This window comes from Buteo buteo, chromosome 6, assembly GCF_964188355.1.
Source record: "Buteo buteo chromosome 6, bButBut1.hap1.1, whole genome shotgun sequence".
Taxonomy (NCBI): domain Eukaryota; kingdom Metazoa; phylum Chordata; class Aves; order Accipitriformes; family Accipitridae; genus Buteo; species Buteo buteo.
Genome location: NC_134176.1, coordinates 20255543 through 20270232, shown reverse-complemented (window position 1 = coordinate 20270232; position 14690 = coordinate 20255543). Strand labels below are relative to the sequence as shown.

The 14690-nt window shown below is 34.8% G+C and overlaps 1 protein-coding gene across 3 annotated transcripts in view; it reads right to left on the bottom strand.

Moving 5' to 3' along the window:
• Positions 1-14690, bottom strand: part of EML5 (EMAP like 5) — a 112265-nt gene that overhangs the window by 54761 nt on the left and 42814 nt on the right. For all 3 annotated transcript variants that reach the window (XM_075031080.1, XM_075031079.1, XM_075031078.1), the window contains exons 9-13: positions 13686-13942; positions 10739-10951; positions 8666-8833; positions 6744-6850; positions 6240-6358 (exon numbers count right to left, since the gene is read on the bottom strand). In XM_075031080.1, coding sequence (XP_074887181.1) covers positions 6240-6358; positions 6744-6850; positions 8666-8833; positions 10739-10951; positions 13686-13942 — 864 coding nt within the window. The remainder of the gene's footprint in view (positions 1-6239; positions 6359-6743; positions 6851-8665; positions 8834-10738; positions 10952-13685; positions 13943-14690) is intronic.

Genomic DNA, 14690 nt, shown 5'->3' with positions numbered 1-14690 from the left:
AAAAATCAAGCAGCAAAAGTTTCCCCAAGAATGTGGACAACACAGATATCATAACACTGAAAGTTTCTGGAAACTTGCTAACAGAAAACAAATGCATAAATTTTATTCCACATCAGTTTCTTTTCTGAAGGAAAACCTGCCTCCTTTCTGTACTGATACAGCAACTGGCACGAGCAGGCCAATTCCCAACTGAAGTCTGTATGCACTATCACAGTATACACATTTCCTCCTAGGTGTGATTAAGATTCAGTACCCCATAAAAACCAAAGGTGGTATTTTCAAAAAGGTCCTACGCTCAGAAGTAATTTAAGAGGCTCAGAAACCTAAAAAACATTAAAAAAACAAGCAAGTTTTAAATTAGTGTTTTTAATAATGCTATGCTTGCCAGTCAATGGAGACAACATTTAAAAATGTGTAATTTAAATTTATTCCTTCCTTTCTCCTGATACAAACAATACTCCATATACTCCTGACACATCCTGTTTCTATGCTATTAATTCCCCAGCTAACCTCTTTCTGTTCCTTCTTCTATTCTTACAGATATTCACTACATCAATTTTTTAAGTCTTCTACAAAGATGCAGGTTTGCATCTGGTTACATTTCTAAATATATAGTTAAATTTACAGGAATGGAATGTCACTTGAATGTGTTTGAATCGGCCATGAATTATGTTTATTTAGGGATCATAAGGCTCTACCTAAGTATTTTTGCACCCAACTTCTAATTGAACTAGTTGAAAAAAAGCCCTGAAAATGATCAGTAAGTCATTCTTGGCAAACAAAATAACTAAACTTTCACCATCAGCAACTGCAAGCTAACAGAAATCTCTAATGTCTATGTTACACTTCTCATGATATTCACTTCTTTGCATAATTAAAAGCATATATCATCAGAACAAATTACATTATTTTTTAAGAAGAAAACAAATGCAGGATTTTTTTGCAATAGTGCAGGTGTTTAAAGTATCACATAAGAAAAAGATGCATCTGTACACATACCAGTAAGTGTCATACACAAAATGAATGTGATAACATTAAGATAATTACTGCATACGAGACACTTAACAGGTTTGAATGACACAGAAATTATGCAGTCCAGAAGTCTTTCATAAAATTATATATAGCTTTCCTTGCGTACATGGTGCAACCATATGCACTGGTCAAGTAATTAATCTTTAAGACAGTTGACCAACTTTAGCTTAATGAATACTATTCTGAAAACTCCAGCTACGGATCCATATGGATCCAGACCTATGCATTACTGGAAAACAGCCCATAACCTGGACCAGGCTTGAGCAGGCTGTATTTCTGTTGGCTCACCTACACTACATGCAATGGTACTTATGTCAGATCATATGTGATTAGAGAAAAATCTCTAAAATCATCTCACAAAGTTATTAAACAGACCAGCGAATGGTCCAGGTCCATTCCTCCCTAGATGCAGAACACTGCATTTCCCCTTTTTGAAGTTGATGAGATTCCTCCCTGCCCAGTTCTCCAGCCTGTCCAGGTCACTCTCGATGGCAGCACAACCATATGGTGTACCAGCCAATCTTCCCAGTTTTGTACTGTCTGTGATCCTGTGTAGTCTAAAGCTGGGTCTCATTAGATCACGAACAAGCAAAGTGAACTTCTTAAACCAGCAAAAACTGTGACAGCACAGAAATAAAAACTTGTAAATGAGTCTCCTTCCAACCCACTGTTTAGATTGGCACTCACAGGCAGGTTCTTAACTTCAGGTTTGGTCCCAGTCCAGCAACTTTTCAGTGTCTCCTGAGTTACTGTCCCTTCAGGGTCTCTAGAAAAATCTCTCTCTTTCCACTAGGTCTGAGGCTCAGCTCTATGTCTGCTCCCTGCTCTTCTCAAAGTGATCAACAACGTAGACTCACAGTACAGGTGTAGACTCTTCAGTCAAGCTTCACTTTCCCTCCACCCATATCCTGAACTAACAACTTCCCCCAGTGGCAACATGTGCAGATGTTTTGAAGCTGATTTCTGCCTGACCCAAAATGCTGCCTGCTTGCCCTGCCTGGCTGCACCCTTTGATGTCCAGCCACTAGTTTTTAAAGGGACATAATATACAATGACCTACAGTAACTATGAAGAGAGAAAACAAAAATAACCTATCACAGTATGCAAATTCAACAATTTAAGGACATGACAACATTCAGTGAGGGGCAGGGATTATAAAGGCAGGCACAATGCCAAAAATGGTATCTGGACCTATCGCTGCTCAGATGTCATTCTCCTGTACTTCACTGCACTGTGCTCTGTTAAAAATACTGGATTTCCTTTGCAAGCACAGAATAATTAAAAAAATGCTGAATATGCACCCTAATGAGAATATTTTAAAAAGCAGCTACAAAAATATGAATGCTGAAAGAAATAATGCTTTAGAAATACTGAACATTAAGCAATTTCTTACAAGCTTAGCAGTCACCTACAAAAGTAAAAAGCATTAAGACAGCAAATGGGTCTCAGATCCTTCTACCTGCAACCCAGAAATTCAGAATTTTCCCAGCTCGTCATAACAATTGCCTATATACCCTAAGTTAAGCACAGTGAAACTGAGTACATTAATGCCATATATCACAGGACCACCCAAAACATCCAAAATGTATCTAAGATGCAGGGAAATAGTTCTCTTTACTCGTATCTATGACTTTTTATGATCAGAACTTTGGATTTTAGTTCATTGCCTCCAGTTATAAAAAAATAGGTGTACAATCAGTTGTTTACAATTAAAAAAAATGTATTTTGCCAAAATATCACACAGCGCAAAGACATTTTGTAACCCAGTTAAACACAGCTGGTCTTTCCCACATGCCAGTTTACTAACTCCCTGAATATATAGGTACTTTTCACTGGAAGCATAAAGTGATGGGCTTCGACAGTTCAAGCACAGATGAAAAGAAGCATGTTTCAGTGTACAAGATCGTTCCCTGAGAATATGCTACACAGTTCCAAAATACTTACAGCTCTGTGTTATTAAACCAATTTAGAACTGAGATTATTAGCTAATCTTAGAAAAAGCACAAAGAGAAACAATTTCTTCACATGCAGAAAACAAACCACAGAAGTAATTTACAAGGCATCTTGATTAGCAGCTAGAAACTAAATAATGAAAGCAAGCTCTACATCATAGCTACTGGATAATATATACCAAAGCACAATAAACATAACACTGCATTCTGCAGCAGTTGGTGTTTTCAAGTGGTCTTCAGTAACAGCTTATCAAACCATCAATCCAGGACTGATTCAAGTTAATACAACAGTAACTTTCAGAAGAAAAGATAGCTACCTCGATGCTACGTAGGAAAAAAAATTTGCCGTTACCAAGGTCATGAAAAGCAGAGACTGGATTCAGTTTGAGATTAAGACATGTAAACATAGATGTTCACATGTTTGTTAGATATATTAACACCTATATTTTGATCAACAGTGTTCTAGTCAATACAGTCAGTGAAACCTGCAGGGCTACTCAGCTGACCAACCATCAGCATTTAATTTTACTTGAGCCAAATCACTCCTCATGCTCCACTGACTACTGACTGGATCTCCATTGACTGTGACAGAAGTTTAGATACACACATAAAACCACCTACTGTTAGGCACACAATTGTAAATTCTTTAACCTGAAGCTGGATCCTACCCACACTTGCAAGTTACACATCTATAGCCAACTAAGAGGCAATTTCACAAGTAGTCTCCTCTCTGGGAAAAGAGTCAATGTCCATAGTTTGTCTGATGCTGTAAGAGTTTCAAAATTTGTACGTTATTCTTCAAAGTATATATGGGAAATTTCTCAACGTAGTGCAATCCTCCCACAGAAATCTCCAGAAGAACCAAATGTCAAACTAAACATGGCTGAGGTCAGAGTCTTTAGCACATAGGTAGAGTTTGGTTTGTTGGTTGGGTTTTTTAAATACTTTCACATGGCAATAGTGTTTTCTCAACAGGACCCACTCAGAGCTTACTCCCTTCAGATGTTATTTGTAGGTGTTTGTAGCCATGTGGTAGGAATCCATGCAAGGTGTCGTAAGACTCTCATTTAAGAGCATGAGAAATCCCATGTCATCTTAAAACCGTAACCAAATTTCATCTTATGATAAGGTCAGTTCAACAAATATCCTGAAACTCAAACTAGATTTTGCTTAAATCCTTTGAATATTAAAAAAAAAGTAAAAATATCACTCTTGTGAGACCAGCAGCATAGCTTTGAGAGAATACAGGATGTAAGTATTACATTTACATCCTTATTCCCTGCCAGCAAAAAGAAAGTATTATAAGCATTGAGTCTGAGAAAGGGGGTCCTCTGAGTATCTCAAAAGATGTATCCTTTTGACGTTTCTGAACCACCACCACTTCAAAGACATGGCAGCAAGAAAATACAGGAATAGTCAAAAAGAGGCCAAACTAGTACACCACTTCAATACGTTCCTGATCACGACTGCATCAGACCTCTTAGCGAAAGCTGCACTCAAAGATTAACCTGTTAATAGAAGTTGCTTTTTCATTCGTATCCGTCAGTGGCTGGCTCGCATACTCAACATTATTGGTTTTATCCCCTTCCAAAACAGGAAGTAACCAGAAGTTTAAAAGATTTACTACAGGATATGAAGAGATTTTTAAAAGTTCATCTTTCAAGGCAGTTGACAAATCCAAAACACAAAACCAATGTGCTCAAAAACAAAGGGAAAAGAGCTTCCTATTCCCCTAGTTCAAAAAAGCACCACTTTTTACACTTTCAAGGAACATCCAAGACATTTCCATTGCAGCTAAAGAAAGACGAAGCAAAGCAGACTTCCTGAATCAGAGAATATGCCTATTACTCACTTGGATGTGGGTCACTTTAAAGTTAACAGCCTGGACATTGAGAAAAATCTGTTGTTCAGCATGGATTCTTCATTAGTTTCCTTGATGCCCATTGGGTAACCAGACAGAACTCAACTGGACATTCTACTTCTGGTCATTCCTGGATATTCTGGTCAAGCTTCACTTCTGTTGTGAAGGAAATAACAATAATCCCAAAGATCCAGGGCCCTTGCTTGTGCTACATCTTCTTCAGGATCATTTGGTTTGATTCTTAGACCAAATTTTAAAGACTACATATAGCTACCCACCTTAATGCATTTTCTACACAGATAAAAATCTTCAACTGAGAATTCTGGAGCGTCAAAAATAGAAAGAAATAAAAAACCAACCCTGTACCAAGCTTCCCAGTTCTCATTATTTCCAAAGCTATTCCTCAGACTCCAAGCTGGTCTACAGACAAAATTGCTGAGTTGAATGATTAACTATTCTTAGTCAATTCATTTGTTAAGCATTCCATGTGGAGCCCTTCTAAAATTGTTTGTGTCATTATAAAGATAGATAGTATCAGTAACTTATTTGTGCATTTAGTTATCTCTAAAAAGAAGTTGTATTCCTGCAAAGGGGTATCTTTTGAGCATTACCCGATTTCCAATGCCTTAATTTAATAAAGGCTTTGTGTTTGCTTTGTATCAAGCAAATTTATATTTCTGATCATTATTGTAATGTAGTAACATCTACTGCCAGTTTGCTTTAAAACATCACATCTTTGTTCTCATGACAAAGTCTTCACTTATGAAGAGTTATGGGACACTACCAATCCTAAAGACAAAATCATAAGATTTCAAGGATGTATCTGAAAGTCATTTTGTTATTCAAATCAACACAAAAAAGAGAATGAAACTGAATTTTAACACACTTACAGGACCTATTAAGAATTAAATTTAATTCCTAAATGGAGGAACATGTAAATTGTTTCAGATTAGGTACAAACAGTTTATACTTTTTTTTTTTTAATAAAACACTGATAGAAACACCACTTAGCACAGAACCCAGTCATCTGCAGCTACACCAAGTTTCTGTCATAGCTTCCAAACTAATACACCAAAGAGAGCTATTACTTTCCAGATACTGAAAAATACAGGTGATAGCCAAACATTGTATTTAGTCACTTCTATTCAAATAATAAGTATCAGCTAAAGTTTCAGTGCAAATTCACTTCAGAATTCATGTTCAGAATCAGTCTAGCTTGGCATCAAAGCTTTCTATTAATTTAGTGTACATTTATTTTTACAGAAACAAATAAAAACAGTAAATCACAAAGCAACTGACCTAAAAGTCTTTCATCAGATTATTAAATTATAAACAGCAATCTACAAAACACAAACAGCCTGCTTGTATATTTTAAAGAATCCTAATTTTCATACCCATGAACAAAATGTAATCTTATACTGTTCCCTGGAGCTCGCTCTCGTCTCTTAGAAGCTGCACTTTTTCTTTTTTCTTTGCATTGCTCTTTAAGTTGAGGTAGATCTTCTTTGTAAACCTTTAAGAAAGAACACACTTATAAATTAAGAGATTCATAAGAAAAGCATGTTTCTGAGAATTCAGCCACAGTTATCATCCACAAAAATGTTATACTGACATCATTGAAAAAAAAATCTCCAATAACTGTAGCTGGTTATTGTATAGTGTAACTTGTTTTTAAATTACAACCAAAACTCTAATAGAACATCCTAGGAATGCATGTAATCACTTTTTTTTTCTCTATCGTATCTTAATATTTTGAATGCATCAGATAATAACAATTCTAAAGGTTTTAGTCTGTTCCTCCTCAGCTCTCAGTCTCCCCAGATTTCAGTTTTCAACAGGTCTTTGTGAAAGACCAACTTAAACCCTGGGAGGCATTCCATTAAAACTAAAATCTTTACCTGTCGACGATAGGTGATCTGTGTCTCTTGTTCAATTTCAGAGTCCAGCTCTGGAACATCAGACTGATCTGAATCTGACTCATCACTATTAGAATCAACCAGACTCTCTGCCACCAAGAAAAAAGAAACAGGAAATGAAGCAACCTAAATTACAAACCAGAAAGTGTTTGAAGTAACTGCTTAATGTTTCTGATTTGACAATATATGCTTATATTAACTACAACATAAACTGCTAATAATTGACAGGCTGACAGATCAATTCTGCTGATACAGTAGAAATAAGCCAACTTGTAAGTATGATCATTTTGTATCTTTTGGGGAGCTGGTTAATTTTCATTCATTCAACTTATTTCATCAACATTAACGTTAGGCGCAAAGGGAGAAAGAAGAGAATGAAGTAATGAGTATAAAGCAGAAACTAAGACATGCAGAAAACTAACAAGAGAAGTAAAGGGCTCCAAAGAGAAACATGGTTAGGTGAGGCATTGATATAAGTAGCAATTCTTCAGGTACATTAGGGGGGAAAAAAAAAAATCGTATACAGGAAGGAACTGGTAAATTTTTGGTGACTGTGGAGAAAAAGAGTAGTCATTTGATGCTGCTGTTTTACATCTGGGGAAAGCCAGATAATGTTGTAGCAGAGAGTTTCATTCCAACAGAAAGTGAAAAGAATGCCCTGGCTGATAAATTATTTCTGGATCTTTCTGCAACCTTTGATTGAATACGGCACATTTTTTGATTAAGAAGCCGGACACAAAATCAGCGTAGAACACAAATGGATTTTAAAATATCTCAAAATGTAATTACAAAGAGAGAATCACCAATCAGTAAGAAATGTTTCTAGATGTATGCAATAAAAAGCAATCTTTGGAGCTACACTACTTAACATTTTTATCAGTGATCTAGAGAAAAACAATATTGCTATCAATAAAGGTAGCAGATTACAGAGTTAGAAAAGCCATTAACAGGACAATTATCAATCAAGTGACAAAACAGATGTATGTTGCACATACTGTCAGATAGCTAGAAGTAACGTTATATATCCAGGAACAAGGAATCTAAACAACACTTCATATATAAGAATTTTATCTTGGGAAGCAGTAGCTAATGAGAAATTTGGCTCATAGGAAATAATTAGTTGAAAATGAATTCATACCATGAAGGATCAAACCAGTTAAAGGCATTTTGGAGGCTTCATCAAGGAAAAGAAGAGAACTATTGCTTCTTTCTGCATTTCTGACAAGGCCAGCACTGAATTAGCATTCATTCTGATACATTTTCAACTGATCTTAGCAATTCAAGGGTGAAACAGCCTATTTCACTGTAACTCTATATACTTATTTCCCCAAAGGACTCTCTGAATTCCTTTAGGAATTTCCAAGTGAGGCACTCAGTTAGTTGTTTGATTTTGGGAAACTCAGTCATAAGAATAATTGCTGTATTAATCACTGGTTGAAACATGATCTATATTTTTTTTCCAAATATTCTGCTATTAATACTCTGCTTTAAAAAAAAAATCAATTACAATGCTTAAATTATCATCTAAATACTTCAAACTTTAATCAAAGGAGTATATACATCTTTTTTTCCAGTGACACCTGGGCATCCAGTTGTTGTCAATTTAGTAAAGGATGATATGTACGGAATTCATAAATTCATATCTATGATCTGAACTTTTAAATTTTCCCTTTGCACAGGGAACACAGTGGTGAATTTTTCTCACAATCTTGCTAGACTGAGCATACAAGGGTAAAGGCAAGTATTAGGCAACACTATCAGGTACTTCAGGCATCTGCAAAGTTTAAAGAACAACAATTTTGTGCAGACTGAAAATTTTAAGTATTTATTTCTATACTTGCACCAAATAAATTTACTTCTCTTTTAGCCTCCCCTCCTCCTTTTTTTTAAAATAAATTACTTACCTTGGGGTGCTATATGAAGAGAATCCTTCAACTTCCGGTCAGGGACAAATTTCCACTGAAAGACAGAATGATCAGCTCCCCCAATGGAAACAACCCACTGGTGATCATGTGACCATCTGACATTTGTCACGTGAGCAGAATGACCAAGATATTTTTTAAACTTTGCTCCTAGAACAAGAATAAAAATGTCTTTCAATATATGTGGAATAAATGTTTCAGAAGCACCTTAGGAAAACATATCAAGGAACCTTTATAAAAAGTATTAATTTAATTAAGATATTTTAATTACTAGTGATATTTTTATTAGTAGCAGCAGCTTTTGGTAGTATTCAAAAATTTTAATCTGTCTTTAAAGATAAATTTTTAAATTTGGATTCCAGGAGATAATAGCTTTAAAAAGTCAGACGCAAAGAGATAAAACATATGATAGTGATGTATGAGGTGTACTAAAGGAAGATTTAAAAAAAAATTTTATTGTATTAATTTTATGTTATTTTTTACAAACCAAGATTTTGCCAATTATTATTTCTACATTTAAAAGATGCAATTATTTAAGTGTTAAATGATGTATATTTAGCTCTATGAAAACATTCCCATATGTGTGCTGGTTCCCACTGTTTGTGCAATTTGGGTGCTAAACACTTCTAGCAATTCTGTCCTCACACCTTTAGTAGTAGTAGTAGCAGCAGTGGTAGCAGTAGTATAACTACATCAAGTTAATGTTTTCACTAACTACTACATAATTACAACACAATCATTGGATCAGTTACTAAAAAGAAGTTCCTAACAGCACTCTATTATACAGATTCTTGTGCCTTTTCTTTTGTTTTATAATCCCAGTGCAAAATAGGGGATAAAAGGGGAACAAATTCAGCCTCTTTCAAATGGACAGAAGACTTTTTTAAAGAACATATATTTTTATTATCTCAGGTACCAATAAAGCCTTATCACTTTAAAAATAAAACTGGAAAGATTGAAATGAAGTGTTTTTTAATATCACCTTTGACAAAAAGAGTTGAAAAAACTATGGGGGAGTATCAGTCATTTAAAAAAAAAAATAAATTCTTTAAGCACATACTGCTTGAAGACATATCCTAAGACCCATTACGAAGATTGTGTGGTTTTAGCCAGCATTAAACATGCAGTGCTGCAAATTGCAATGATGCAATGGTGCAACTTTTTGTTTCCCCTTTCAAAACAGAGATTTGATCTAGTCCCCAGGCAAACTTTTTAGGTTAAGAGGACTCTTCTTAAAAGCTAGGGAATGTTTCACAGGCTTTCTCTGATCATCATCATCATCATGTTACCAGCTCCAAGAGAGAGATCTCTGCTACTGATAATTTGTTACAGTTCCAAGTTGAATGATGTCTAGAATCAAGTTCTTCAAACAGCTCTGAAAAAATGAAGCTTTCTCATCTAAAAAGATCCACATCTCTCCCCTGTTCATTCAGTCCTGAATAGTAAACTTGAAAACTATATACCCTGTTTTAGGCTTCAGTTTTAAAAATTTCACATGAGATTTGTCCTTATTGCTAGTAAATTTTTAAGGAAAAGTGTGTTGGAAAAGTTTTTAAACTTCAAATAACGTACAGTGGCATACTCTGATTACAGGACCAATTTGCTGTTCACTTATTAATTGCCTCTAATAATTTAGAAAGTTATTTTTTCTAGTTCCTAGCCCAAATCTCTATCACAGATCCAGAGGAAGAAAGAAAACTACTCGAAGACCAAAGTGATCTAATTAAAGATACACATCTCATAAAAGGGTAGATATTGCATTGCCTTGTGAAATTCTATCAAAAAAAAAAAAAAAGAACTATTTCACTAAATAAAATATATGTAAAACTTTTGGCTACCCTATTCAAAATGCAAATAAAATACTGTTACTATTACAATGAATACCAATACAATACACCAGCCTATTATTGTTTTCTACCTTTGAGCTCAAACTAAACTTCAAAGAATAAATATTGGCTATTTATATAATTTTCAAAACCCCAGTTTTCTAAAACCTTTTTCTTGAATAACCAAAACTCAAAAATACGCATTTATAACTGAACTTAAAGGTACTACCTTTTCTTAGACATGGGTATCGAAAGAGCTTTACTATTCCATAATCATCAGCTGTAACCATAACTTGCCCAATAAAATTTGCATCCACAGAATTTATATCATTTATATCTGAATATTTGGGCCAGATTCCATTAACTTCAAGGCCAGAAACACAAGTCCATGACGCCCACTGAATGCCTTTCAATTCCTCCTTGTTTGTTACTTCTTTTCCACCTAAGACAAAAATAAAGAGCTATTTTTCAATATTCACTTGTGCAATTTTAAAGAATGTAAAATTTCTTAAAATTCTCCAGAAATCAAATCCAAGTGAGACAGAATTAAAAACTGACTTCTAAAACTGTCATGATCTAATATTCTCTATTATGACCAACAGTATCAGTAGTAAGGCTTCTCCAGACTACTTAACAGAAGATCAAGGGTTTGGCACTTTATGGTTTTTATTATTTCTTGATATCTGCTTGAGGCTGTGTCATTTTTAAATGTTTATCAAAAAATACATGTAGCCATTCTAAGATAAAGTTTTGAAAAATTTTGTTGCTGAACTGTTCTAGAAACCTGGGCTGTTTAGAGCAAAACCTGAAGAATTCATTTCTATTTGGCTGCTGTAAACTACTGAAAATACCAATTCTATGCTTAGATCCTTGATAAATTATTTCACATCAGCTCTAGCTGTAATAAGGTTGTTCCAATCCCACAAAGTTTCATGTAAGAGCTTAAGTACTGAGTCAGACCAAAGGGTCATTTAATAAATACTGTTTCAGGAATGGCCAGAAGCAGAGTGCAGGAGCAACACAAGAACAATGCAAGCAAATGTAAAAGTTGTGAGTCAGACTGAGTGTGCAACTGCAGAACCTCAGCAGGACACCGCCAACAACTCACCTCTCAGTCTTCAATGGTAACAAAATTGAAGGCAACTGGGCTAGGTTTTTTCCTGTTTTCTTATTGCTAATAGGATTCTGACTAGTGGGAGGGGATAGGAGGGGATGTAGGGGGGAGCAGCCTCAGGTACTGTAAGGAGGTATGTTTTCAACAGAGGGCTAGGGCAAGGGAGAACTCAAGTGGACTGGAATAAACAAGAGTAAAGAACAGCCATAGAAAAAAGATAAAAGAAAATGGCAAATAAATCAGAAAGGAAAACTTAAAGAAAACCCAAACAACCAACCAAAAAACCCCATACTCGAGGAAGTTTAACTACTCTGTACCCCTCCAAAATCTGGAAAGGAACTCAACCGCCCTGTTTGAAGATCCTTCAGCTCTGATGAAATAACTGCACCCTTTGACAAGGTTTACCTTGTAATCTCTTTCAATCACTAATCCACGTAAACGATGACTACTAATACTGGTTATATCCGTGACTAAGTCCTACATCTCTTGTATTAGGCAACTGCAAGTTCTTTACTCATTTATAGTGGAATTTCAAGTGTTATGTGATTCCAATCATTATTTTGAAATATTTAGGAGAATCCTTTAACTTCACTGACTTTGCTAAACTTTTTCATAAACAAGCTTTCACAATCCCACATTCTAATATATCAAGAAACTCCAGTCTGAAAGCTGCCTATATAACTTCAAATTGCTCCTCCTGGGTGTATGTATTTGTTACAGTCTAATTAAATTCTCAATATCTTTTCTTACATATCTTCTGCCTCATTCAGTGCACAAAATCAAACTTGTGCATAGAATAAATTAGATGCTTCAGCAAAGATAGTCACAAAAAGCTCCATGGAACTATGAATAATGTACAGCGCAAAGCATAAATATTGTGTAACAAATGAAGGGACAATATAGTAAGTGGTGATGATAATAAATATATACTACAAATACGATGAGGGGGAAAATATAGAATGATATTATATAAAGAGTGTATACACACAGAAGAAAAGTAAAATCTTGTGACAAACACTGTCCTTGACATATTGTAATCAGGACTACTTAAATTTGAAGCTTTAAGATATATGTCCTATGTGTGTATGTCCTCTGCAGAGCGAATTGTCTTGATGAAAACTGTTTCAAGAGTATGGGATAGTTCAGTCAAGTTTTCAAGACAGTGTTGTCTTGAAAATATTTACAATAATGGGCTTGTCACATACTTTGAATCTGAAAACTGTATTTTAGTATTATCTAATATACTAATTTTCTTTAACAGTCCCCTGCCGTAAAAGAGAAAAGACATATTTGAACTTGCGTTATCAGTAGACTGCCCAGCTAAATTTCATTTGGTTATTTTTATTCATTTTGAAGGTTGCATGATTGAATCATATATGTATCACAGCTTCTATATAATTTTGCTTCCAGTGAGTAATTACTAACATTCTGGCACCCTTATATCAGGTACTCTTATTTTCTCTACAGTTACCTAGTCCCATTATACCTCCAAATTCATTTGCATTCCAATTGTTTCTATTACAAATTTCTCACTGTAAAAGCTTTTTTACGTTAAATTCCTCAGTTCTGCTGCAAACATAGTTCTAGAAAACTAGATGACTCTTCCAAGATGCACCATATTGATATTTCCACACATTTTGAAAACCATACAGTGCAAAAAAATGATAATTCATTTAATATCCAAGCTGAATAAGTACAAAGCTATTAAGCTACTGCAAAATTGAATTTGAATGCAATATTCTTCTTTTTCTAAAAAAGTGGGAGCAAAAATTTTGTTTTGAGAAATAAAATAAATTATAAGCCATCATCTCTACCATGAAAAGATGCATTATAAAGAAGAGTAAACATGTAAGGATAAAAATATTTAAGTAACTTTGCCAGAAAATGCTATACTTGTATAATAATTAATCAAATATAGCAAGTATTTATATGAACTTAGAAAAAAATTTCTCTGTAACCCAGTGCTTTGAACCAGGATCTGTATTTGGCTGTTTTTACAAAACTATTATACATTCTTTCTGTAATAAGTAAGAAATATCATAAAGCCAACTCAGAATCTTACTTGGCATTCTGTAAAAAAGTCTCTTTCCATTGCCATCGTTGGTCTGTAAGTATTTACTGTCCGAAGACCAATCCATATGGGTGATGAAACTTGAAGATCCAATACATTCCCCAACTTTCTTGTATCGCTGAACAACACCATATATATCCACAGAGCTGTCATTGGAACCAACAGCTAGGAAATTCCCATCTGGTGAATATTTCAGTTCATGAATAGCTTCTTTCCTGTCTTTGATATGAACAACCTCAGTCATATCTCTGTAGTATGAAAGAAAGCACGTCATAAGTATAGAAGAGCCTTATCACACTGTCAAGTACCCAGTTTTAAAAAATGGACAAAACTGTGAAATGATGAAGTGAACTTTACTATCACATGTGCAAACCCAACACTGCGATTTTTAGAGTTGGGTAGGGCTTCATGGCAAAAAAAAGAGAAGGGAACAGTGACACAAGAATGTGCTGCACTAGGCTGAGAGAGAGCGAACAAAAGGAACTGTTCAAGCTGGGTCTGCAAAAAAAAAAATAAAAATTCATCAGGTAGATTACCACATCTTCATTCACTCAGGGAAGAAAACTTCACTGACATGAGACACAGATCTCATTTTCCCTTTGAAACTGTGGGATCACAGCAACAAGATAGCACTGGTTTTGTATGCTTGATGTGCTGGCAGCAGCATTCCAACACATGGAAACAATTTAGGAAGTAATGAAAATTTATTTCTTAGTAATTCAAGAATAATTAATAGAGCTAAAACCTAAAGTAAAACACTTCCTAGAACACTGCCATTCTTTGCAAATAGACCAATAAACTTTTTCAAATGTATTGCTATGGAACAAAATGAACACATGTAGCACACACATTTAAAAAATTTGAGCACCCTCAAGACTTAAAACAGAAATGTAAGTGATCTACTCATATATGGTCACTACGGTGTCAATATACATACAATTTATAAAAGCAATTAGGTAACATGCTTGAATGAGTTAATAACACACCTATTTTTAA